General features: G+C 34.9%; 2 protein-coding genes and 1 long non-coding RNA gene across 5 annotated transcripts in view; 2 read left to right on the forward strand and 1 right to left on the reverse strand.

Moving 5' to 3' along the window:
- Window positions 1-14,260, forward strand: part of LOC140149240 (adipose-secreted signaling protein-like) — a 148,943-nt gene extending 134,683 nt beyond the window's left edge. The window contains exon 4 of the mRNA XM_072171471.1: window positions 2,783-14,260. Coding sequence (XP_072027572.1) covers window positions 2,783-2,886 — 104 coding nt within the window. The 3' untranslated portion in view covers window positions 2,887-14,260. The remainder of the gene's footprint in view (window positions 1-2,782) is intronic.
- A 4,162-nt stretch (window positions 14,261-18,422) lies between these two features.
- On the forward strand, window positions 18,423-19,098 carry LOC140149243 (uncharacterized). 2 transcript variants are annotated; one of them, XR_011858569.1, is made up of 3 exons: window positions 18,423-18,563; window positions 18,724-18,858; window positions 18,912-19,098. It is a non-coding gene; the product is annotated as an uncharacterized lncRNA (long non-coding RNA). The 2 variants fall into 2 exon arrangements; XR_011858570.1 differs by lacking the exon at window positions 18,423-18,563 and adding an exon at window positions 18,659-18,706 and having other exon boundaries at window positions 18,781-18,858.
- A 2,717-nt stretch (window positions 19,099-21,815) lies between these two features.
- LOC140149242 (uncharacterized) overlaps window positions 21,816-26,729 on the reverse strand; it is a 75,949-nt gene continuing 71,035 nt past the window's right edge. The window contains exons 26-29 of one of the 2 annotated variants that reach the window (XM_072171473.1): window positions 26,050-26,170; window positions 24,649-24,690; window positions 22,336-22,419; window positions 21,816-22,019 (exon numbers count right to left, since the gene is read on the reverse strand). In XM_072171473.1, coding sequence (XP_072027574.1) covers window positions 21,939-22,019; window positions 22,336-22,419; window positions 24,649-24,690; window positions 26,050-26,170 — 328 coding nt within the window. In that variant the 3' untranslated portion in view covers window positions 21,816-21,938. The remainder of the gene's footprint in view (window positions 22,020-22,335; window positions 22,420-24,648; window positions 24,691-26,049; window positions 26,171-26,729) is intronic. The other variant, XM_072171475.1, reaches the window with a different exon arrangement.

Genomic DNA, 26,729 nt, shown 5'->3' on the forward strand with positions numbered 1-26,729 from the left:
TGATCAGAACAATTCTAGAAACACTACATATTCTAGAAACACCACCAGTGTTGCTGGATCAAGTCATCACTCATGACTAGGAAACCAGACAAGAAGGTTTCGAAACGTCGAAACCTCAAGACATTATGAATTGGTTGACAATTTCATGGACTGTAAATTATGTGAAGTAATCAAAGAAGCCAATGGAATAATAAATGTATACGTGAGCAACCATGGGTGGCACATGATTCAATAAATGATAATGTATTTATGGATGGGTCACCTGTTCAGGGCTAGAAGTACACTTTGCTGTCAATTTCACAGACTTGAAAATCACAAGTGAACTGAACTGATAATCAACTATCATAGATTGTGTTCCATTATTACTGACATTTTGAACACTGGTATACATTTCTTATCTTTGTCTAAACTAAATATGATCCTTTCCACATGGAAACTAAATTGAGTAATTGGTATTTAACAGAAATGGAAGTCAGAAAGACGTCATTAAACTATTGAAACTGAGATTGGCGTCTTGATCAAACAAGTGACATAACTTGGAATTAATTTGACAATATCAGCCAGTCATCAAAAAAAATTTGTGGAATTGGGAATTTGTTATGGTTAAAGGGGCATTTCTTGATTGTTGCATCTGCTTTTTAGTAAAGGTTAACGGATCATTTTGTAATGCTAACATCCTCTTTTTATCTAGTATTTGTCAAAGGGGGGGGGGGAGCCGAGACATCAACTCGCCAACAAGGGGGATAAATATAGGTGCATGGTTTGTAGCACAGGTCACTTTTTAGGGTATGTTTCAGTTGATTGCAACATTGAATTTGCAAAATGTCCTGGTCAACGATGATGTTTCTCTCATTCCTTTGCCAAAGTGAGAGAAGGAATAAAACAGTGAGTTCATTTAAGCTAGTCTCAGCATGTCTATAATCAAATTAGTGTTATCAATCTGTACTAACTCTATGGGATGCTGTAGATCTCTAGGGCATTATAAATGGCTTCAGCTCTTAAAAAAACAAGCCGTAATGTGCAAAATAATTGTTGTATAACAATCCAATTCACCTGAAAATCTGCTATTCGCTGAATACTTAACACAAATATGAAATGTCAACGATATAAAACCATCTCATATTACAAATATCCAACGAAACTTGTTTTTAGTGTAAATGTCAAAAGTTATTTCTAGCAATAGTTAATGCGTAAAATAAAACCAATATGTGATAATAGTATTTTGATATCAATATCATACCTCAGCACTTTAAGACCCTTTTTAATAAAAAGAAATCTAAAAATAGTCCCATGTTGAAACCTGAGGACAGGTTGTATTGAGTAGTTTCCGGCGCAGTCTTTCCATACGTGAAATTGATCATGTTAAGAGGTCAGAGATTATATTACATATGAGTACATTAGAGGTTCAAGTGCTATAAAGGATGTTGCCTTTGATTAGGAATTAATGAGATGCACTTAATCAATCTGCTGCTTATATCCGTGCATGCAGTTTATCCTGTTATTTATACTGTTTGGAAACCTATAGTAGTAAGAAGGCATGTAGGGACATTGTATTTCCAGTATATTGGGACATTGCTAATACCGGGACATTGCCAATGGCTTTAAAACGTAAAAAAAGTAACATCAAAAAGAACATAAAAAATGATCAAATACAGTAAACAGAAGCAACAATATTATGGAAAAAGATGTGTTGAGTATAGTTTTGAATGATTCATGAGTAGCAGTATTTCTGATATGAACACTAAATGAGGTACCAAACAAAAATAATATGCAGCAAAGCTCTCTTTTGTATATTTATAAATGAGAAACATCAGTTGAAGATATATGGGAACATAAAACAAACACACAAAATTGTTTCGATTTGTTACTGAAACGCCAAGGCTGTCACTGTCAGTAGATGATGTTACCATTTTCATTTTGACTGCATGTTCATCATCTTTTGATGTCCTTGCCTTTGGGAATCATCTAATCCTGGTGCTTTGTGTGCTTTTTGTTGTGTTCTTGTACTCACAATTTGTAAGAATGTAGCTTTTAAATAAAATACCTTCTTCATTTAAAAGCAAAAATCCCAAAACTTATGTCAAAAGTTAACAACAAAGAGTTGAAATGCTCAACATGGTCTCAGTAGATAAGCATTGCATGATTTCCCTTGCGAGTTACTATTGTATGGCACATGTTGTTACAAGGCTGACAATGTCCTCACTGAATCCATCATGGTTTCTGGCTATTTTCTTGTGTCAGTGTAATACTTCAATGTCAGTGTGTCGTATCATATACTTGTTCTTGTGTTTATGTCACATATTTTTATAAACACCTGAGAGTTTCCTTCCCTGGTAAAAGTAAACCCTCGCCAACAGATTCCTATATTATATACACCAATATGAATATATATTAGTGTGTGAAACTGTCATGATTTAAGCAATAATGTAACATGTTCATACCAATAGAAAACAAAATGAGGTTAAAATAAAGAAACTTGCTCTTTCATTCCAGTGCATATCTGTATAAGTCTGTAATCGTCATGAGTACAATGTGTTATGAACATCACATAGATTCTTGCATGGACATATAAATATGACATATAACACAGGGCCGTAGTAAGGTCGAAAAATGTGGGGCGGCCATCACAAATATGGGGCGGCCAAATTACAATATCCAAAAAACATAACAAATTTCTCAAGAAATGGGGCGGCCATGGCATCCCCGCTTGCTACGGCCCTGATATAACATAATGACAATGTGATAACATCTCCCTTCTTTCTTTTCTTCTTCTGTTATACAGGAAAGGATCAAGGCACACCATTATTGAAAGAAGGTGTTCGTTGTCTTGGAAGTGAAGTAGAGGAGGAAGAATCTGAAGGCAGTGATTGGGCAGGATATGAATAACCTACAATGACCAACACCCTCTGAGTGGAAACAGCATCACTTCCAGGGACACAGTCCAATTATTTGCATTAGAGATGATGGTATGCGGGTATGAAGTTTGTATGACATCAGGAACTCGTCTCTGTACACATGAGAAACCTCAGAACAACAACAAGACTGCATAGAAGGAAACCACATGTCTTGGATGCTTACAATGTTTTTTGATACCTAACATCTGTAACTTCATTCTGGTAACTTGAGATCATTGTGAAATGTATTTTGAAACAGCACAGATTTGATTCTACTGTAATCTTGGTAATGGAATATAATAGTGCTGTGATGTTCATGACACTTAACATAAGGTGGCTATGATGTTATCCCAAGGACTTTATTAAGAAGAGGGAAGAATTTATATAACCCTCATTTATAATAACATGTAAGCTCTACCACGTTGGCCTGTCATGCATGATGACCAAAATGGTGTGCATCTAAATAATGCTGAAGTCAATCAAATGCTTATACCTTTTATGACAAATCTAGTGGTACACACTTTTGTCTCATCATGGATGACAAACATTTGGTAAGACATGCATTATGTTTTCTCTTTGAGGGCAAATGTAATCTGTTAAATTGGTAGGGGCAAAGGTTGTGCAACTTTGAAGATACTTGAATGTGCAGTGCACAATGCAGTATTGGATTAATGGCATGGCAATGATTAAATCATCATGCTAGGTTTTAACAAGTAGTGAGGAAACATAGGGTAAAGAGATTGTCATACACATGAATTAGACCATGAGAAATTGTTCTATAGTCTGTGTCGTCTCAAGTTGAGAATAACGCCATGGTGGATTCGCAGTGGCAGATTCAAATAGTGCACACTAATTCTGCAGAGCATATACACACGTGTAGAAGCACAATTTGTCCATACGCTGATGACGCAACTGCGTAAATGCATTTATTCAAATCTGCTACTGCGAAATCCAACATGGCATTACTCACAACTGGCAACAAGATGCACTATAGTTGTTGACACCCACAGGCAAACAGTAAACTATATGAGAATTTTGCCGCAATCGCCTGTGTAAGCCGTCTAGACTTGTGATCATTACATGAGCATTACTTCCTAAGATTGATGGATTATCATTGAATATGATCATTGCTACCCAAGTAAAGTTGTGATGATTGGTCTGTATATTGGCAGGTTCAAATTGAACTGTGTTTTTGGAAGTGACTAGTGTTTCTTATGGCACTTGATTGTCAGTTAACATGTTGAGCATGTTACGGCAACAAGGGTAATTTCCGTCAATCATCTCAATTTATACTCAAAAACATGTTCAAATTGTGTTCAAAAGTATACCACTATTTTTTAACAAATGAAGTATGTATTTATATATTTGTTTTTTCCATATTGCACAAAGTTGTCAAAGAAATTAATTGTAGTACATTCTTGTAATAGATTTATATAATTCTAGAGTATTTTGTGTGTGTGTTAGAAAGGGACATTTTGTATGAAATGGAAAAGGATACATAGAGGTTAAATGATCTGGATAGTTAAATTTATATTATTGTGTATTATATAAACGGGTTTAAACTTTATTCAGCAGGTAATATGTGAAAAGTGTTTCTTTTATTTTGTGTATATGACCCAACAGTGTGCACTGATCAGATACTTAGCATGTGTTCAATATGCTGAGCTGATCTGGACATACCCTATTCTTTACCAATCCACAATATCTTGAGCCTATTGCCTGTTGAACAAAGTTGAGGTGACAAGCAACACATGTAGTGCCCAGTAAAGGGTTGAAAAATGATTTTTTGACATATTTGTAACATTTATTGACAACTTTTGAATGTTGAATGTCTAAGGCCTCAACAAATAGAGGATACAGTTTGAATGTTAGAGGATGTAATTTCCTACACTTGCTGACAGAGAAGTTCGGACCTTGTTTACCTTTTGAGCACGTAAACACAGAAGTGGGGTTTTGATTGGCTAATTGTCAGTAATCAGTAATCTGATTGGCTGATCAATGTGTCAAAGCTGTGTTCAAGCGCTCATGAAGGGTCATAGATCCTTGGATAAGTCACTTATTAACAGGATACGCAAGTCAATCAGAGCAAGAGAGGGCCGTACTTCTGTGGAAACTAGTGTAGTTACACCCTCTATTGCCTATTGTTATAAAAGGGAAAAGCCTGGTGAATAAAGAAACAAATTTAAATCAAAATTGACAACATTAATGCAGAAAATGGTGACAGAAAGTTTGATTGTTGTCTTTAAAAAGTATCTCAAAAAGCTGACATAGTGCTTGCTATTAAGCAAATTTGTATAAAAAAGCAAGTCAAGAAGTGTGTTGAGTGAAGTTTCATACATAAAAGCCATTTTTAATGAAAAAACAGTGATTTATTGTATGAGAGGTTCAATTCTATAAATGCTCAAATGTGGGTTTATTGTGAAGTAAAACTAATGACTCTATATTGCCTTTTGAAATTTTTTGAGTCATTTTTGCTTTTTTCAATGAGCATAAATGTATTTTATTGAATATGTATGTTTGCATTTAAGCACAGCCAGTAATCATGCCAATACATTTTGTATTTGTATTACACCTCAGTATTCACTCCTGATTGAATTAAACAGATAATCTAGTCATAATTTCAGACTACAAGGCCTTAATTGATACTTACATTTTACATTAAATCAGTAGATTGATGTAGTCACTGAGGCTCTACATGGTTATTTCAGATCAAAAATTTGAATCAAGGTCAATGTATAGATCATGATCCATATTTTTCAGGAGCCTTAACTTGACAAAATGGATGGTTGTTTGCTTCTATCACTTAAGGCAAGATGATCTTTACTCAGAGATCTATCTGCAATGCAACCCTGGTTTGAAAAGGATCAACTTATTTGATTTCATATCATTGTTATTCAGTTTCAATTTGAGTAGAACCTGAGACTAAATGGACAAGTAAGAGTGAAGGAGATTTTCTAATATATAGGCATACATATAAGTCTCGGGTAGGACTCTGGATAAAAAACAACATGTAAGGTCAGGTAAGCTTATATAATCTGAGACTGAATTAAAAAGACTAGTTTGCATCTGATATCCTGTCAACCAGACTGAAAATGCCGTACTGCATAGGTCAGCAACCAATCAAGTCGGGCCTTTGCCCTGACGTCAGATGCAAACTAGTCTTTAATTGGATCTCTGATTATAGTTGATCCTTTCTCCTTTACAGATAACATTTACTGTACAGACTACAGTCAAATAGAAGTTACTAATGAAAGGATGGGTACATGATGCTGTTGCTGGCAAGATGTCTGACGTATAGACATCATGGGCCAGTTTCTCGAAGCATGACTAGTGGTCAGGCTTAAGCTCAATAGTCATATATACCAGTGCTTACAATTTCACATCATACATCACCTAGAAAAATAAATCAATAAAATGGATCCACATTGGTAGGGCTAGCCTGACCACTAGTCAAGCTTTGAGAAATCGGACCGATTAGTCTTTTTAAAGATACTGTATAAATGCATACTGCATGAATTCACCTCCTGATAAATCAAATTTCAGTCTGTTGTTGCTAATGTGTATGTGATGTGAAGTCAATCACCTTGTTCAACATAGCCTTAAGCCAGAAAATGTCAGTGGATAAATTATAAACATTAAATGAAGAATACACCTATAAAAGTTTCACCCTAATGGGTTTGAGACAACATGATTTATGCGCATATTGTGGATGTGTTGTTCACCATAATGGGTTTGAGACAACATGAATTATGCGTATATTGTGGATGTGCTGGTCCCATCTGGTTTCTCTTGATTTATTGTTTGTCACTTCATTGAGTTTACTAACAGAAGAACTATATAAGCTGTCAAACCTGAATAGTTAATGTAAAGTTGCAGCAATAGAGCTATGGGTGAAAGATGATAAGAGAGTGTGTGTGAAATGGCATGTGATAAAGAGTCACATGATGGGACACACTTCTACTCATCAATAAATAGTTCTTCTGTTAGTAAACTCAATGAAGAAGCAAACTTGACATTTTATGTAAAAAAGATTTATCTTCTTAAAGCAAATGCGACACCGATGAACTTGTCAAGTCTAACTACTCAAGTCTTGGCTGTAAGCTTAACATAGGTGTGATCTGTAGAGAACCAGGAATGGAATTCATCCTTTCCTGGTAATTTATGTTCTTCAGTAGTTGACTGAGGATCCACTAGGAAATTTGTTTGTTCAGATTTATTCAAGATTTGGACATTTTCTTGACTTTCTTTACTATTTCTTTATTTAAATTGTAATGAAATAGTTAAGAAAAATCAAGAAATGGTTAATAAAATGTCCGAATCTGAACTAAATCTTGACAAATGAACTTTGTAGTGATCTGATAAGGATGTGTTAATCACTCAGTGCTCAATGTTCCACATTTGCCTCAGAATCATATTAAGTAACAAATAGCATGGACTTTATGGAGATAATTCCTGTCAGTGCATTTATGAACTGTGCAAGAAAAAATTTATCATACTTGACAAATTTGGCAATATACTGGAGACATTGCTTTCATTCTGCTCAATGATGTGTGTTATTAATGTGTGTTATTAAATGTCAAGGATGATAGCATGTGATACATAAAAATATACATCCATGTAAACATCATTGGTAACAAAAAACGTTAATTTCAGCTGTGCTGTAAGATTGATGCACTTTTGATGTTTTTAGGAGACTGTTAGCCGTAGTGTGATTGAATTGCATCATCTGTATGTAATTTGATGCCATATATAGCTAGTACATGATTATGTCATGGGTATTTGAAGGTAATCAATCACCAAGCTTGGGTCATCAAACCAGCAGTAATAGGTGTAAGTCAGGCAGACCTTACATGTAATATCTAACTATGCATGAAAGTATGTTTATACGATACATAACAACTTGTAGTGAATGCAAATGGCTGCCTTTTGTTGGAATGTAAAGTTGCGCTGAATCATCAATTGACCATTTCAGAAAATCTAGAAAGCCTTAGCGATGTTACTCAAAACATGTCACTTTGCCACACACATCATTACTGCACAGTTCTACGTTGGTGAACTGTACAGTAATGATGTTTGTTAATGTTGTGCGCATCGGTATGACATAGTTATGGTTAAATCGCAAAAGCTTTCTGACTTCCCAAATAGGAGAATGTGAGTTGATTTCTATAGATAGCAGGGACACATTTGCTGTAGGAATTATCTCAAGAGCTTCTACTGACAAAACTTTGCATCTGAGAGGTACATAAAGGCCATATCATGAAGGAGAGTAGCAAATTTTTGTAATGTAACATCCGTCGCTTATCGGAAAAGCAATTGCTAATATTTGATCGAGTATGGTATGCCCTTGAGAGATACAATACCAAACTTATACTTTGAATATAAGTGTCATATTGTACTGACCAAGTTGGGACTAAAAATAACTCAAGGCAGCATTCTTGCATGTACAGCTCTGTTGCACAGAAGCAACATATATAATGCAATGGTGAGCATTTTGTAATATGCTCAAATGATGGGAACTCACATTGAAATGTTAAAATCTTCCACGCTGAAACATAATGAAGATAGAAAAGTAACTAGAGAATGAAGACAGGTGTCAAATACTATTTTTCAACAGTTGTTACCGATTCTATAATACCTGCATCCATACATCAGATATTCCCATTACATTGTGTTCTTGGTTATGTCATAATTATTCCCATTTAGTTAACTCCATAGGGATAGACCTTGGGAGATTGTCTGATGCACCTGCCTCCAGGTCATATTGTCATTAGTAATCAGACCTTGCCTCTTACTCTTCAATTTTCATAATCCTTTAGAAATCTTCTATATCACGACATGGTACATGCAATTAGAAAGCCTGGTGTTCATATGGTCTTATACACTGCAAGATTCCTATTGGGGCTGCCTGTACAGATACACCATCGCCAAGGTACCTGACTGGTACACACAGAGTACCTACACGGTGCCAATGCACTATTGCACCGGACCCACCAGCAGTTTAATTTGTGCCTCATAACAGGATGCATGTAAGGCATAATGCATTTGTGACATGTGTACTGCTCGGTCTTCTGGGGGACTTGGAGAAACAAAACAAAAAACAGTGATTAAAGCCACTTATTTTGTGCTTTGTGAATGTGCCTGTCATGTTCAAAACACCAAATCTACTAAAATGCAAAATATTTTGTAATACTATGGGCCAAAGGCCTGAATGTATTTTAATTGAACTTGAATTAAAAATGTCTGTAAACATAATAATAATGATAATAATAATGGTAACATACAAGTGTTTTGACTTGAGTTGCATGGCTCTTAAATCTAAATTTGTGTTTCAATGCAGTTTCACATGTAAATAATATGTGCACATAATGATATGTATATAGTGTGTATACATAACGCTATTGCTGCCTTGTCAAACAAACCATTCAATATTTTCAATCATTTCCAGTACATGCTCTGCATTCACTCTCATACTGCGTTCAAGCTTCATAATGAATATCTAAAAAATGCACATTCTAATAAGGTGGTCGTCTGCTGTCTACTCATTTTAAGATAAGTTTTTATGTCTGTGTGAATAAGCTCTTTGGACTGGTAGTCGTAATTTTAGGGGAGCACTCAATCACTCTTCTGGGATAATTCCAGATAAGCTATGATGCAGAGACAAAAGAAAATATGGAGAGTTCTATATTTTAACCGAAACAAATTGTGAAAAAATCCAAAAAAGTTCATGATATTTTTTTTAAAGTTATGCAAATTTCAGAATAGTGGATTTTTCTTTATTAATATAATGGATTATATAATTATTAGAACAATGGCATTGTTGATTTGAGTTGTTGAATAATTTGTATTACTATACCTAATAAATGTTTATTAGGTATAAATCCTGATATCTGATTGGTCAATTGCATCAGAGTATGTGTGCAGTAGTTTGACTATATAGTTTGATCAGCTTGTAATCGGCGGTCCTTATAACATGGTGGATTAATATCAATATATTTTATTTTGAGAACTGTGACATCTCGCAAGAAGTATCACAAATTATTAATTTAAGACCTATACTTTGTCTACTTTATTTAACACACACAATAGGCCAGAAAGTCAACTATATCACTCTTACCGTGGGTCTACTTTTCGGCGTAGTGGTTAAAGCCTAACAATTAGGAGCTGATCAAACTATACTTCCCTGTGTGTGCGTATTCACGCAGATGCAAAAACTACCGTACCCCTACTACCACACAACAGCTGAAGCAAATCCAATATCTGCAGCAATTTGATTTTGTGATGGGCATTAAACTAACACCTACCTCATGGAATAAGCTATAGTGTGTCCGGTCTCAAGTTGAGAGTAATGCATTGGCAGATTAGAATTGCATGCACAAATCTAATCTTGCAGGGCGTATACAGGCACATAGAATGGCAATTTGTCCGTACGGTGGCGACACAACTGTGTAAACGTCCTGATTTGAATTTCTCAATGTGAAATCCAACATAGCGTTACTTGAGACAAGACACACTATAGTACAATTCCTGTTCATATGATTCCAACTGTATTTCTTTAGAAACCGTGGCATAAAGTCTTTTAAGACTTTATGCCACGGTTTCTAAAGAAATACAGTTTATAGGCTTAAAAGCCTATTAAAATACCCTATTTACTCTCAATAAAAGTAACAATAGATTCCACTTAGGTTGCAATCATTTTACATTAACATGTAGCCATACACTACAAGATTCCTGACGGCATGGTAACTATGTCGCACTGGAATTCTGTAGTCACCAGATGAGAACCCCGTAGTGTAGTTTATAATGTTGCAATTTTAATGACTTGAATCATCATTTATTTGAACTTTAATACATTGTGCTGTGACTTTAACATAACAAAAACATCTATATTTTATTAGCAACAACTATTATATGTATGAGTAACTCAGACACATAATCAACTTATCTGAATACCAATTTAGAAGACCCAGATCATACAAGTGTTTTTCCCTGTTGATTACAATTCTGTTACAATCATATTACAAGAAGATGAAGAGCTAAAGTGTGAAAGGTCATTTATAATTGTTAGTGAGAAATTACCATATGACAAAATACTTGTAGAACCTGTGTCCTAGAATCCATTTATAGCAGTGTAAAAACCCACTACTGCTAATATTTGGATGGAATTCACAATGAAGTATTATTCCATTATGACTTTTCATATGGTTATGGTGAGGAGCTTGATTTGGCCTACTTGGCCATGCTAATAGCAACAACATGTTTATAAAAGAATCTATCTTTCGCCAAGTATTTTAGAGGGCATAACAGATATTTGCTGTGTTTTAAGTTATATCAAATTTGTCAGAAATGCAGTGTGTTTACAATGTTCTTGTACGTGTAAGACAATTTTCATTGTAGTTGAGTGTATTTTATATGAATTGATTGAAGTACATATAGTCATATTGGATGACACATTTGAAGTAATTTTTATGTAAAATTATGTTACCCAAATAGGAATGAAATTAACATTCCAGTTTTGATGTCTTTCCTTGGTAGACAACTTTACTTTATTTATCAAAACTTGCAGATTGAAATTTTTGAAGGTATTTGTTTTACAACTTCGAGAAGAAATTTAGTTTCTGTAGTTTATTTTGTACAATTCTGTTCTTTTTTTAGTACATATCTTTGTCCATGTACAAATGTCAAACCTAGATAATGTTGCTTGATGCATTAGGTTACTAATTGCACTATGTCACCCAAGGGTGGAATTAACACTCGTCTAGCGGACAGTGTAACAGGTAATCTTACCATCAGAGCAGTAACATTTCAAATTATCTACTGTTTTGAACAGATTACATTTCATAACATCATTGATCAAATAGCAGCCATTATGTACCATTGTAAAATATCTGTACTAAGGTTTCCTTACTGTGAAAGTACCCTGTGAGGCTGAGGCTGTTCCATTCTCAAATTGTCCACCTTGGGAGACTCTATAAATAATCCAAGGTAAGATTGTTTGGCTTAAAAGTGAGATGACAAAAGCCTTCAGCTCTGGGAAATTTGTCATGGGCTCAGACTCGGATGAATTTGAAAACAAATTTGACACATTTTGGTAAAGATATAGCTTGATAATGTCAAATGTTCATACCATTTCAAAAATACCTCGAGTGGTACAGTATTACAGTTTCTTTTCAATCTTTGTGATATCCTACTCAAATACCAATTTCTACTCTTGCTTTCACTGTGCAATACATGAGTGATATCTGACTGAGAAATGTATATTATTTATTTTCTGTGTCAATTTTGTAATTCAAAATTCTACAGATCTCACAAATTGTGTACTTCTGCTACAGTTTGTAAAATATATCGGAGTATGCTGTACTATGGTAGGGAAATTGGAAAATATGGAGTAACAGAAAGATGAAAAGCAAGATATGAGATACCCCTTGCAGGAAGAAGCCAAATGTTGAAACCAGCCTGCACAAGTCTGTGATGTACCTGATAATTTCTCATAATGTATTCCATTTTCTGTAGATAATCAGGGAGCTTATTTCACTAATTGCTCTTCCCATGTGTTAATTGATGAGGTTATCAGTACTTCAACATTTGGTTCGTTTGCATGTTACCCCAATGTATTTTGCATATTATGTGCATTTTATGCATCATACAAGATTTTTTTCCATGAAATTTCTTATCTCAATATGTAATGAAAATTGCCAAATTGGTTTGAACAAATATTCTTCAACGTTTTGTTTTACTTCTGAAATATGTTAGTTTATCTTTTTATTATTTGCACTTTGCGCTCAGTGGAATATTGTATGCTGCCGAAGCTTGTGTTTAATTTATCCCTAATACATATTAAACCCAATTAGTTTTTCAGCACCAAAAGTTTAATGACTCCACGTTGATTGTGACTACATAATAGACACAGTTTTTAATTTTTATTCTGTATTAGGAAGTGTTGAAATATTAAGTAAACTGAGTATAATTTAGTGTTTTTGTTTCACAACTTATGGTATTGATTTTAAATATCTTCTCACTTATTATGTGCCAAATATGAAGTGAGCTTTATGTTTAATGCAGCACTAGTTCTCTGATTGAAGCATTATAAAGCAGATAGGTAGAATTATTCTTCATTCAGACCTAGAATGGACACTTATGAGCATCATTCATCAATGTACATATCTGTGGCTTTTGCTAGCAGTTATACAAGCCATTGTGATTTCTCCACAGGGCTGAATCACCTGCCATTTTTCATCCTGATGTGGCAGTAATGTCAATGCGTCATGCAGCTGTTTCGCTTGTCTTTAAGCGCATGCATATGCACACCAGGGCTTTGAGCAAACGCTAGCAATTTGAGGCGGCACCCAATGAAATGCGCACTGATGTCACTGCCACATCAGGGTTAAATATGGTATATCAGTGACTCCTTTGCATTACAAAACAGTTCTCCTCATCATTGTCTGCTTCATATGATGGTTTAAAGTAATCTGCAATTGGACTGTATACAAAAACCACACTAATTGATGGCTCAGCGGCACAAAGACCTATGTCCAGCAGCTGCCTTAATGATTGAATTATTGATGCATTGTTGGCAGAAACACATCTGTGCATTTGCTGTGTAGAGCTCAGTGGCACAAAGACTTAACTCCAATGACTAAAACAGAGTTATGTCTATGTTCCGCCAAGCTCTTTATGAATATGTGATAGCATCTTTGTGACACTGTAAAATCATTTTGTACAAGCTATTGTTATGTATCAATTTCCTTCACAAAGATATCCAATTCATTACATGATTGCAATCCTCCCCAAATAACTTTATTTTCCAAGCACACAATATAAGAAAGGTGTATTATGGTCAAATGAATGTTTTAAATAGTTCTCTCAAGGGAAATAGTGACTTACATTTAATATTTCGTCACCAAATCCGTGAGACTTCATCAGAATTGTGACAGGAGCGGTAAAGCTGATCATGTGACTCACAGGAAGACCCAAAGTTACATGACATGATAATTGGTTTATAGACTGCTCCTGTCACAATTCTGATGAAGTCCCATGGATGTGGTGATGAAATATTAAAGTAAATCACTATTTTGTTGGACTTTTTAAAACATTCATTTTACAGTGGATCAACCTCAACATTTTAAAAGGTGTATTATGTCACTGGTAAGAAGTATCTACAGAATAAGTATTGAATTGTGAAATGACAAAATGTATTATCTACAAGTAAAATGTACTTGAATGAAGACAGGAAACAACAGAAAAACATCACATTATGATTATGTTGTCAAAGTAGATTGTATTGTGTAGAAAAGTTGGTTGTATTATTTGATATCAAAGATGTACAGTATATTGCCAACAGAAATATAAACTGGATGAACAAAACTGAATTTGTGATTATCACTTGTCATTATTTGGTCGTTTTTGTCCACAAAGAATGTTCATGTAATTTCTGCACAGATTTACATAGGATCTTCCCCCGAAAGACGGGCAAGTTAGCGCAGTGGTAGTTCCCTCGCTTTGCACCACTGAGGTCCCGGGTTCAAGCCCCGGCGCGGCCCAAGGACTCACACGCATAATAATCATGTGCACTTGGTTTATCCCGATTCCATGCTCGCTCTCGCAGGTTTTCTCCGGGATCTCCGGTTTCCTCCTGTATCGCAAAAACAGGTGATTAGTTATCAAAAACTTCCTTCACCCAATGGAATTTGGGGAGCTACACAGATAATTGGTGGATGTTACAATCTAAATGCGGATAGGTGTGCACAGTTCGGCAGCAACCTAGTTGATGCGATCTGATTGTGATGATTCACTATTGCAGCGAAATTACAGCGCTTTGAGTCCAGGGATTGAGTTTTAAGGCGTGCGAGTGCGATTCGCACGCGCACTGCACGCCTGAAAATACGCCGAGGGTGCGATTTTTCGCACACCTAAAAAAAAAAAAAAAAAAAAAAAAAAAATTTATTTTTTTAAAGTTTTTTCATTTTTATTTAGAATGTCCTGGAACTTAAAAATGTCCCTGGAAATATTTTTAATTTTTTTTTTAAAAACTTTAAAAACTTTTAAAAAAATTATAAATTCATGTTCAAAATAGGCAAATTTATAATTGATGTTCACATTACAACCTATTTATGAAGTAAAGAAGCATACAAAACAAATGCATTTTAAAATCATTCATAGATTATTATGTGAACATAATTGACAAATTTGCCTATTTTAAACAAGAATTTATAATTTTTAAATCTTTTGTAATTTTTTTTTTTAATTAAAAAAAATTCCAGGGACATTCTAAAGTTCCAGGGACATTCTAGGACATTCTAAATCCAAAAAAAAAAACTAATTAAAAAAAAAAAATTACAAATGACACTAGCAATAAGTCCAAAGTCCAGGGACATCTATGCAGTATACACCATTCATTACCCCAGAGCTTTTACCATGGCCATTTAAAAAAGTACATGTATGTTGTCACAATTGCTAAGTTTTAGCTGAAAATGAAATCATAGTCATACACCAGTTTTGAAAAAAGCACACCTTGGTTTATTTAGGTGTGCGATTTGCAGCACACCTAAAAGCACACCTCGGGTTATCCAGGCGTGCGATTTACAGCACACCTGTCACATTGCAAAACTCAATGCCTGTGAGTCCTCTAAGATCTGGAGAAAGGCGCTTTATAAATCCAAAATTTATTTATTTATTTTAAATGCTCAACAAGAAAGAGATCTTTGGTGAGGAATTGTTTTAAAAAGGGGGTCTTTGAGGGACAAAATATGGGCCTTGGGGGGCAGTGGAAATAAAAAAGGGGTATTTGGGAGTGGCAAACAAACATAGGAGGTCGTAAGGACCTCATATAAATGAGAACCTCATATTGAGTCCCCTCAGGGTAGAGTTCCTTTATATCAAGGGTTCAAAACCAGAAAACTATGACAAGTTCTCACAAAATTAACATAAAGTTAGCTCCTTGCTTTGGTCTTCAAAAATCAACATTTCCTTCATAATGTCTTTTGTTTTCTATTGAATTTTGTCATTATTAATGGACTGTGTATTCTATAGTGCCCTGGCAACTTTATGCTAATTTTGTGGGAGCAGGTGATTGTGAGTTAAGGCTTTCTGGCTCTCAACCTATCCTGAGGGAACTCTGGTAGAAAAGTTTGTTTTTTCCCACCTATATTATATAAGGTTATTTTCGGGTAGAGCCGAGGGGATATGTGGGGCAGCCGTTCTAAACTTTGGTTAAGGGATTATGCTCCTCCTGGTTATGTACCTGCATATACTAATATTCAGTCTTTCAATATACGAGTCCTTATAAACACCTCAAAAGAAATAAGTCCCCATCTGAAAATGTCGTCATAACATTGTAAGGTTTCGTTTTGTACCAACAAAACTAACTTTGAAATAATTATATGATTGTTTACTAAGTGCTGTGTGAAAATGAGATTTCCATGACTTCAGGGCTGAATGAGCCTAAATTGAAGACAAAAACTGCCCTATCCAAAAGTCACAAAGTAGGCCTATGCTTGTTAACTGCAAGGCGTATTGGGACAAGTAATGGAACTGGCCATCGTACAACTCACTGTGCTGAACTCTGCACCAAGGGGATTTGCATGGCTGAATGATCAAGAATCGATATGGTACACACTAATGTACAGTAAATGTTCACTTGGTGAGGATTTTAAACTGCACTCAAACACATGGGGTTTTCCATTAGTAACAAGCCATGAATCAACTTTTGTGACAAGCATAGGCCTACTTTGTGACTTTTGAAAAGGGCAGTTTTCGTCTTCAATTTAAGGCTCCTTCAGCCCTGAAGTCATGGAAATCTCTCATTTTCACACAGCACTTAGTAAACAGTCATATAATTATTTCAAAGTGAAAGCTTACAATGTTATGACGACATGTTCAGAGGGGGACTTATTTCTTTTGAGGTGTTTACATTGACATACTACATAAATAACAAAAGTTATGGTGCCAAAGAGTGCTTTTATTAGCCAATGAATAAAACAATACAATACTAATTTAGTCAAAATTAGTAAAACATTGATGAAATAAGAGAAAACTTGATAAGTTTAATCCTTTATATTTTACCATTTACTTCCAAGATTGGGTTCTTTTTAATTCCAAAGCTGAACTTTGCAAGAAAACAACATCTTACTATGAACCCACAAGCTTACTTTGGGTTCACAAAAATATATTTGCATGGTTGGAACAAGCCAACAATTATTTTATAGCAATTTATTTCTTTCATTAAATTGAACTTAGAAGCAAAAACAACTTCAAATCTTTGGATTTAATGGATTTATATGAGTACCTTTTAATGGACATTCATAGAGTGTAGCTGTGTTTTGAGAGGATCATTTTGGTTTTGTCTCAGAACAGGAGAGCAGACTATCTGTTCAGTTTCTAACCACTTTCAATATGTTAAATAGAATACAGTAAGTGTTTTTCTTCTGGAGCATTGCTTTACAATTTGTGTTTATTGCTAATATATTAATTTACAAGACCAACTTATAATCATTATATTTAATTCATAAATCACACATAATTATCAATTGATTGTATTTGCAATACACTAATTGATTTTACCATTACTAATTTAACTTAATTCCTTACAATGGTTAATTTAGCACCCACCCATACCAAAATGATCCTCAATACTACAATTACATTATGACTAACACTCTATAGGTGGGTGACTTACTTGGAGATATTTTATCATTTGAATTCACAAAACCGAACATTTCCCCAAAAAACAAATTCATAGAATGTTCTGCAACACATACAACAATTCAAACTTTCCACAAAAAATCCTGTGTTTGTGATGAATAAGTGCTTGGGAAGTGATTTGGGAGGTGTACGGAAATATGGATGTGAATGGTGAGTCTTCCAAAATATGACATTACAACGATGGATGGTTTTTATTTTTCAGTTTCATTCAATCAAATGACAAAATCTTTTAGTGCAAAACGGTGCAAAATTTACTCAATAATCTTATAGTACATTTTGTGCAAAATTGCAAAATATTTTGCCTCTTATGTGCCAAAATTACATTTTATTGAATTAAGTGATTTACCAAGATGTATGAAGTTCATTTGGTCCATTATACCATGACAATAGATGATGGGAGAGATGCTAGCAGGTGTTATCTTGTGTGGTATGCATGTACTGACTGACTGACTGTGCAAAGGATCTGTAACAGGTGAGCTTGTGGATCAAAGTCTCATCCTGAACTCAATAGTATGTATCAATGCAACTCCATTATGACATTGTTTTAACAGTTTTGATCATGCAAAAACAGTTACCTGAGCTGTCTATAAACATAGGCCCTTAAAAGAAACACTCTGACCTATGGTGTCAGCGAGGACACAATATTATGTAAGTACTGGCATTGGGTGTTGTGTAAATGGTTAGTGTTACGTAAGGGATCATTGATTGGTTGATGAAGTGGTGTGCATGGATGGGGGTTGGGATTAGTATCAGGTGTGTGATTGGTGTAATTTGATGGATAATTGGTTGAGGAGTAGAGTGCATGGATGGGTTTTGGAGTTAGTATTGGGTCTGGGTGTGCGGTAATGGATGGTTTGTGTGCTTTGATGAATGATTGATTGGTTGATGTGGTGTGCGTGGATGGGTTTTGGGGTTAGTGCTGGGTGTGCTTGGATGGGTTTGGGGTTAGTATTGGGTGTGTGGTAATGGGTGGTTGGTGTGCTTTGATGGATGATTCAATGGTGTGCATGGATGGGTTTGGGGTTAGTATTAGGTGTGTGGTAATGGGTGAATGGTGTGCTTTGATTGATGATTGAGTGATTGGTGTGCATGGATGGGTTTGGGGTTAGTATTGGGTGTGTGATAATGGGAGGTTGGTGTGCTTTGATTGATAATTGTTGTGCATGAATGGGTTTGGGTTTAGTGTTAGGTGTGTGGTAATGGTTGGTTGGTGTGCTTTGATGGATGATTGCTTGGTGTGCATGGATGGGTTTGGGGTTAGTATTAGGTGTGTGGTAATGGGTGGTTGGTGTGCATGGATGGGTTTGGGGTTAGTATTAGGTGTGTGGTAATGGGTGGTTGGTGTGCTTTGATTGATGATTGATTGGTGTGCATGAATGGGTTTGGGGTTAGTATTAGGTGTGTGGTAATGGGTGGTTGGTGTGCTTTGATGGATGATTGCTTGGTGTGCATGGATGGGTTTGGGGTTAGTATTAGGTGTGTGGTAATGGATGGTTGGTGTGCTTTGATTGATAATTGTTGTGCATGGATGGGTTTGGGTTTAGTGTTAGGTGAGTGGTAATGGGTGGTTGGTGTGCTTTGATGGATGATTGCTTGGTGTGCAGGGGTGGGTTTGGGGTTAGTATTAGGTGTGTGGTAATGGGTGGTTGGTGTGCTTTGATTGATAATTGTTGTGCATGGATGGGTTTGGGTTTAGTGTTAGGTGAGTGGTAATGGGTGGTTGGTGTGCTTTGATGGATGATTGCTTGGTGTGCATGGATGGGTTTGGGTTTAGTGTTAGGTGTGTGGTAATGGGTGGTTGGTGTGCTTTGATGGATGATTGCTTGGTGTGCATGGATGGGTTTGGGTTTAGTGTTAGGTGTGTGGTAATGGGTGGTTGGTGTGCTATGATGGATGATTGCTTGGTGTGCATGGATGGGTTTGGGTTTAGTATTAGGTGTGTGGTAATGGGGGTTGGTGTGCTTTGATGAATGATTGATTGGTGTGCATGGATGGGTTTGGGGTTAGTATTAGGCTTGTGGTAATTGGTTGATTTGTGTGCTTTGATGGATGATTGATTGGTGTGCATGGATGGGTTTGGGGTTAGTATTGGGTGTGTGATAATGGGTGGTTGGTGTGCTTTATGGATGATTGATTGGTTGAAGTAATGTGCATGGATGCGAGTGAGTAACTTGACAGTGGACTTGGCAGTGCATGATATAATTTACTGGTGGCAGGTATTCTGAATGTTAGTGTGTATTGTGAGGTGGTGGGTGGGTGTTTGCATGCAGTTTGGTTTGTCTGTGTTTGCTTACTTTTGTGCTTGTTGATGTGATAGAAAGTGATTTTACTTGTGCTTTAAATAAACATGCAATTTTTCAAACATACTTTTTCCAATGCTGTTGATCTCTTTTTGTGTGTATAAATATTTGTGAACATTTAACATGCAAATTATTTTCCTTTTCAAAAATACTTGTGCTGTGGGTCTATCTTTTTTGTGTGTGAATATTTGTGAACATTTAACATGCAAATTAATCTCCTTCTATATTCTGTATGAAAATCATTGTTTCTTCACTTTCAAAAAATGTTAAATAGCTTATTGAATGTTACAAAATTAATATGTCATTCATGTACATGTTTTCATTTTTAAAAAAATGGTAAAAATGTAAGGCACGCTGAGTTGACCTCAAGCTGATTTATATCAAGTTGGGATTTTTTTGGTTCTATTTCATATAATAAAAAAGACAGAAAAAAAGAGCATTATGAAAATAAAGTAGAACAATGACTTCTTACTCTAAATCTAAAAAATGAATATTTACATATTGCTTGGTTCATCTTATTGCTATATTTATTTACAACAAAATGTTGAAGTGAAATGTGAAGCCAACTGGCCACATTTCACTCAATTTTGTTCTACTTTAAGTATTAAGGCACACATGGAATGGGTTATAAGAGACTTGCTCAACAAGCCCTCTTTCATATAAATTGGCATCAATTTGTTTGCATATTTGCCATGAAATGATATCTCTGCAGTGTATTTGAAGGAAGATGAGGGAAAATATGACCAAAGCAAGATCTAATGGTAGCAATATTATTAAATATGGCTATTATAGTATTTTCATTTGATATATACTGTAATGTTTCTAATAAACACTCAAGGCACCATACTTTTGGAGAGACATTGGACATTTTTGAGGTCATTATATAAAAATTTTGTTGGATTTGACATGGCATTGTCAGCATTCAAGCAAGTTTTTTGTTTCATAACAAATTGAAATGGACCTCTAACTAGGGATACTATTAGGACAGGGATTAGTATTAGGAACATTACAGCAATTCTATGTTGTACATTGTAGAATCACACTATGTGAAGCAATCCAAACCTATCGAAGAATCATTATGGCAAATATGCAACCAATATAATGACATCTAATATCTACTTGACAATCAAACATTATAATTACAAAACAATCTAACTTACATTATTATTGCTTTTCTTACACATTTGTCTTTCAAAGTGCATTTCCTTCACAGTCAATTTACATTTGAAAAATTTAAAATGTAATAATAAAATCTACTTTTATTGCTTAGTATGCTAATAACATTGCAAAGGCATATATTGCAATTCCTTTACCATGAGCCAAACCATTTTTGCCCCCATATACATTATACCCTATCTTGAAGAAATTATATTGACTATAACTTGCACCTTTCAGATCACCACTCATAAATATACAGATACTAATTGGAATGTCTGATATGGTATCAACATATTGGAAAATGAATTGTGTTGAAATTTAGCCATTAATTACTATTATAACCATGTTTGAGTCATTGTTTAGTCTGCATTATAATTTTTTTGTATTAAGTTCTATACATTGATGTGATTTTAAAAATCAAATTAATGAGTTCATTTTTTCCTCTGCCAATGCAATGTCACTAGCATTTCTAATCCACACACAACTGAATAATATAATTTTTGTAATAAATATATCTCTTTTCTTTCTTCTATTCTTAATATATTGTGCAAATATACAAATAAGTGAAAGCAAATTGGATGGTTTGTTCCCATGTAAGAATTATTGTGGAGATGGTTGCTTTACAGATGATTATTATGTAACAGATCTTGATCAAATCCAGAAGCTGAAGTTAACAATATTCACAGAATTGGAGAAGAAAAACATTTGTATTTCATTCTCATACATTCTGACAAAGTAAAATCATAAATTGCAATTTAACATCACTTAATATTAACTTTCTTTTGTGTAAATTGGCAAAAGCAAAGAAACAAACCACTTCAATTTTGATAACTTTCATCTCATTTGAGTGCATTTTGTGCAAGATTTATCTGACTTATTATTTGTTTTTCTAATCCACATCTTGTATTGCACACTCTGGTACCACTTTGTTTTGTCGTCCTTTTATAGCACTACTCGTACGTTGTTTTTCCTGAAAGATTTTTTAAAAAGGGAACAGAATTTGTATAAGCATTAAAGTAAGATCATGCCTTCACCAGGCTGCTACCTGAGTAATACTTTGTTGTAATCTACATTAAACACATAAAAATAATTATACAATAATAATTAGCATAGCCAAAGCTCAAGAGGGTGGCTGAGGAGGCCATGGTTGCTCAGTGTTTTTTATTACTTTATAGCTAAATTTCACACAAACTATACATTACAAAATGAGAAAATATGGGTAATAAATATGCAGCAGGAAGTTTCAAACTAGTCTGTGTCACCTCTAATGTATTGAATTTACTTACAGAATCCTGTGTTGAATTGGTTGAGTTGCCACCAAGTGAACTATCTCTGGCTTTCTTGATACGTTGTTGAATGGCACCACGAACCTGTACACAACCAAACATAGAATAAAGCAACACTTTTAGTTAGCTCTTGCTGATTTCTAATCAATATTTCACTGATGTGTACATTTTTGTTACAAACTATACTGTTCCAATATTGAAACTATCAAATCTTTGAAGCATCATGAGGTAGCTATAGGTTAAATACAACTAATTATGTGTTACACGGGTTTCAATGGAAAAATGCCGGGTGGAATTTTCTCATATTCAGAACTCTCACAGTTCAATGCCACTAATATCAGGTGAAACTATATGATTTAGATGCCAAATGATCAAACATTCAACATAGGTTGACCTGAGACTTTTCTTGTTTTAACGCACTGAACTGTAAACACCTTAAAATGACAGTGCGCCCTCGAAGCTGAAAGTTACAATATGATAGGGCGAATATTTACTAAAAACCGAAGCCGTGCGTATGAATTTTGGTACTATTACAACAAAAATGTCATATAATGAGAGAAAATGTACAATTTTGAAGCATCAAACTCTAAAAAGTACTTTTTGGCTATATAACTTGATCAATTTCAGCGATTTTAATGCAGTCTTTTCGAATGCCATGAAAACAAATAGTTACTCGTCGTATTTCAATGTATCGCCCAGGCCTATTAGTGGTATTTAACCTATATAAGCACAAAGGTGCTCCAATCTCGGGTAAAATGCCATTAATGTAAACATTGACATTTGCAATACATGTTTTATCAAGAAAATTTCTGGAAAACAGCATGACGAGTAAAATATCAATGATTTTCGGACACCCTGTATGATGACTGTTTCGCTGTTTTTGCTTCAATCTAGGACTATATCTGGAGATTCGTATCTGTAGCCTGTCCTAGCAAGATCAGATCAGATTAAGATTGACTTAGGGTTAATGTTCCGATTTAGGCTTGCTGATTAGTGTTAGAATTGTTGATTAGGGTCAGGTTAGCATTAGGAATAGGGTTTTATAGGGCTAGGCTCGTGGATAGGGATAGAGATACGGCTAGGTCCGAGGATTAGATATGGGTTTAAAATAGAGTTATAGATCAAATTAGGGTTCTGGCTTGAGTTAGGATAGAGTGAGGCCATACAGGATGCTGTAGAGACCCATAGACAACGTGTACACAAAGACTAGGTTTTATTTTACACATGACTATAGGCCTTACATGCGCCTTAAAGCTTAAGCAAAATGCCTAGCCTAGGTATATACTGTATTTACACGTATAGGCCTATGTACGATATTTAGGGCCAGGAAATCGCCAACAAAATGTGCACGTGGATCTAATTAACAAAGTGGCATGTCTATATGATCATCAACATTGATTTTTCATCATCATTAAGCTTTCTATATGTATACGCAGGCAAGCGATGCTATTCATACTGTAAATATTAAGTAACAAAAAGTTTGTAACTGGTAACCCATATGCAACATCATAAGAACAACCAGAGAGAGGTATTGTAAAAAACACCTGTTTTGACTTATTTGACAATTTTACGATTCTTACTTTACAGTGGTTATGGCATGGTCATGCACAAGATGTGATTATTGTAAGTGCAACAAAGTCATATTAGCATTGACTGCTCTATTTTTTTTCATCTTGCTTTTTTGTTATTAAGGGGGTACTACACCCCTGGTCAATTTTGTGCCTATTTTTGCATTTTTCTCAAAAATTATAGCACATTGGTGACAAGTAAGATATGTAAATTATAGGGGCAAGGACTACAACTACTGTAGTGAAAATTCAGCAACTCAAAGCAAGTAGTTATTGATTTATTGATCAAATATTGGTTTTCCCTCATTTTTGACTGCAACTCCACAACTGTTGTCTGTGCTGAAATAAAATTTCCAGTGCAGTAGTTGTAGTCCTTGCCCCTATAATATACATATCTTACTTGTCCCCAATGCGCTATAATTTTTGAGGAAAATGCAAAAATAGGCACAAAATTAGGCAGGGGTGTAGTACCCCCTTAACTTGCATAAGAATACTGCAACTGTCAGAGGATCTTGGATGTAGTCAGTTGACAGGTTTAGTTAGTGGGTAACACATTAAAAAACAAAAACTACTGTCATATTTCATGATACCTAAAGCAGAAATTTGAGCAGTTTAAGGCAAATGACTTTTTTAGCACTCACATAATGAAATGAGATTAGAATGTTATGAATAAATCATGCAAATATGATGAATATGCAGTGCAAAATGATGATTAGAGATGAGGATGAAATAACTCAAGACTTACCTCTGTACTCATGAAACAATGAAATAATGCCATAAAGAAACCCTGAAATGCAAAACAAATCAGTTATAGACCACAACACATTTTAGGATTCAATTTTTTGGACAAAGCTCCCAGTGGTACAGGAGCTTACAGGGGAAAGAAACCTGCATCATACACTAGCACATTTTAACATTAAATTAGAATGGAAACATAACATGTACAAGCCAGAGAAAAAACTCTGGGCAGGCATACCTGCCTGTGTAGGGATTCGAACCCCAGACCTTTGGATAGTGATTGTATAAGACCGTGTTGCCTGTTTTTTTTACCAGAATCATTCTCATTTAACAGTTGCACTTTTGTGGTTACAAATCATCCATTAAGTACAGTTGGTGTGTATTAAAGCAGGAGATTGAATAGGAAAAACTGTAGTTTGTAATTCACAAAACATGAAGACAAGATATGATAGAAGAGTAAAATTTGTTGTAGAAACAAAACAACATTAATAGGCATTTTTATCTGCGTTAAGCAAGCAAGTTTACAGATTGAAAGAAATAGCCTGGGGTTGTTGCTGCTTTAAGGAGGAAAATATGCAGCATATAGTATATTGCCAATTAGTTTAGGTCATTAAAGGTTGATAAGTTTTTCACTGCATAAAATGGTTAATTGATTTGTCTTAATTCTCATGATGTTGACAGAAAAATAGCATATATTCTGAAATGCTGACATCTCATTTACACCCAATACTGTAAATTGGCAATTCAAACTTTAAGAGTTACGGGCACCAATATTTAATGCAAGCTTTAAACCAATACCACTTAAATACGTGACTTTCACTCCATTCCAAGCTAATTTTTTGATTATGATCAAAAGAAGCACATAATTTCTTATTATTGTCTCATATTAAGAAAAATGGATATATCAGTTTCTGCATCTTCATATAGCAACTTTACCAGGTCTACTTTGTAAAATTGCCAGAAAATGTATTGGTAAAAAGCCTTCATTTAGGGAAAGGTCTTGATGCCAGATCACATTTTTGTATGAATGAAAGAAAGTTGCAGCATTTTAAGTGTTTTGCAGGTTTTCTTCCTGTCAAAAGAGTTTGAAAGTTTAAAGTAAAATGTGATTTCTGTAAAGTGAGTGAATAAAATTCTAGATAAAAAATTCTATTTTAAAGGTAAAGTTACATTTCTATTTTCTACAAAATTCTATTTTGTTTTGACACAACATTTTAAATAAATAAAAAAATGTTGAATCAAAGCAAAATGTAAAATTCAAAATGTGCTTAACTTAAGAATTAAATATATAATTGTGCTTGCATGCCCTTGCCGGATGTACATTTGTAGGTGTGCATCCCTTTACTCTAATATGGAATGTTCCATCACACAATCTGGCTATATAATAAAGTTAGATTGTACCACTCACCTGAAGGGAGTTTAAGATAACAAATATGTAGGCCAGTGCTATAGCAAGGTGTTGTACAAAGCCTACCACCCATGTCACACCCAATATGGGCAGAAGTAGTGCTGAGCTACGAAGGCCAGCTCTGACGGAGATACAATTGAAAGACGAAAGAAGAGATAAATCATGGAGAATGGTTAAATTAACATACAAAATGTTTTTGATGGAATTATTTGTCATGGGTGTACAAAAGTATGGGAAACTGCTGCATTTGATTGTAAATCAAGGGGATCTTTTACCTCTGGAACACTTTGGTAAAGGCCTAAAATGGAATGATTATTGGAGTCTTAAATTATGGAAGGTATGCCTATATAGCACTTACCATGTATTATTGACACTATGCATAACATTTATGATCACAAACACACATTGAAACACATTCCTGAGATGTGCTATACCCCCATCATTGCAATACCCAAACATACCCAAGATAGAGTTCTCCTGCACTAATTCAATGGGCTATTCCAGTTGAAATCCACCCCCCCCATGGAAGACATGACCTTAATCTCCTACACAGGAAGTGTTAATTTCAAATGGGTTACCTGAATGAGTGACTTCATCTACACCTCCTGTGTAGAAGATTAACATCATGTTTTCTATAAGGGGTATATAGATTTCAACTGGCATAGCCCAATGCCAGAATA

The sequence above is a fragment of the Amphiura filiformis genome, chromosome 3 (assembly GCF_039555335.1).
Source record: "Amphiura filiformis chromosome 3, Afil_fr2py, whole genome shotgun sequence".
Classification (NCBI taxonomy): Eukaryota; Metazoa; Echinodermata; class Ophiuroidea; order Amphilepidida; family Amphiuridae; genus Amphiura; species Amphiura filiformis.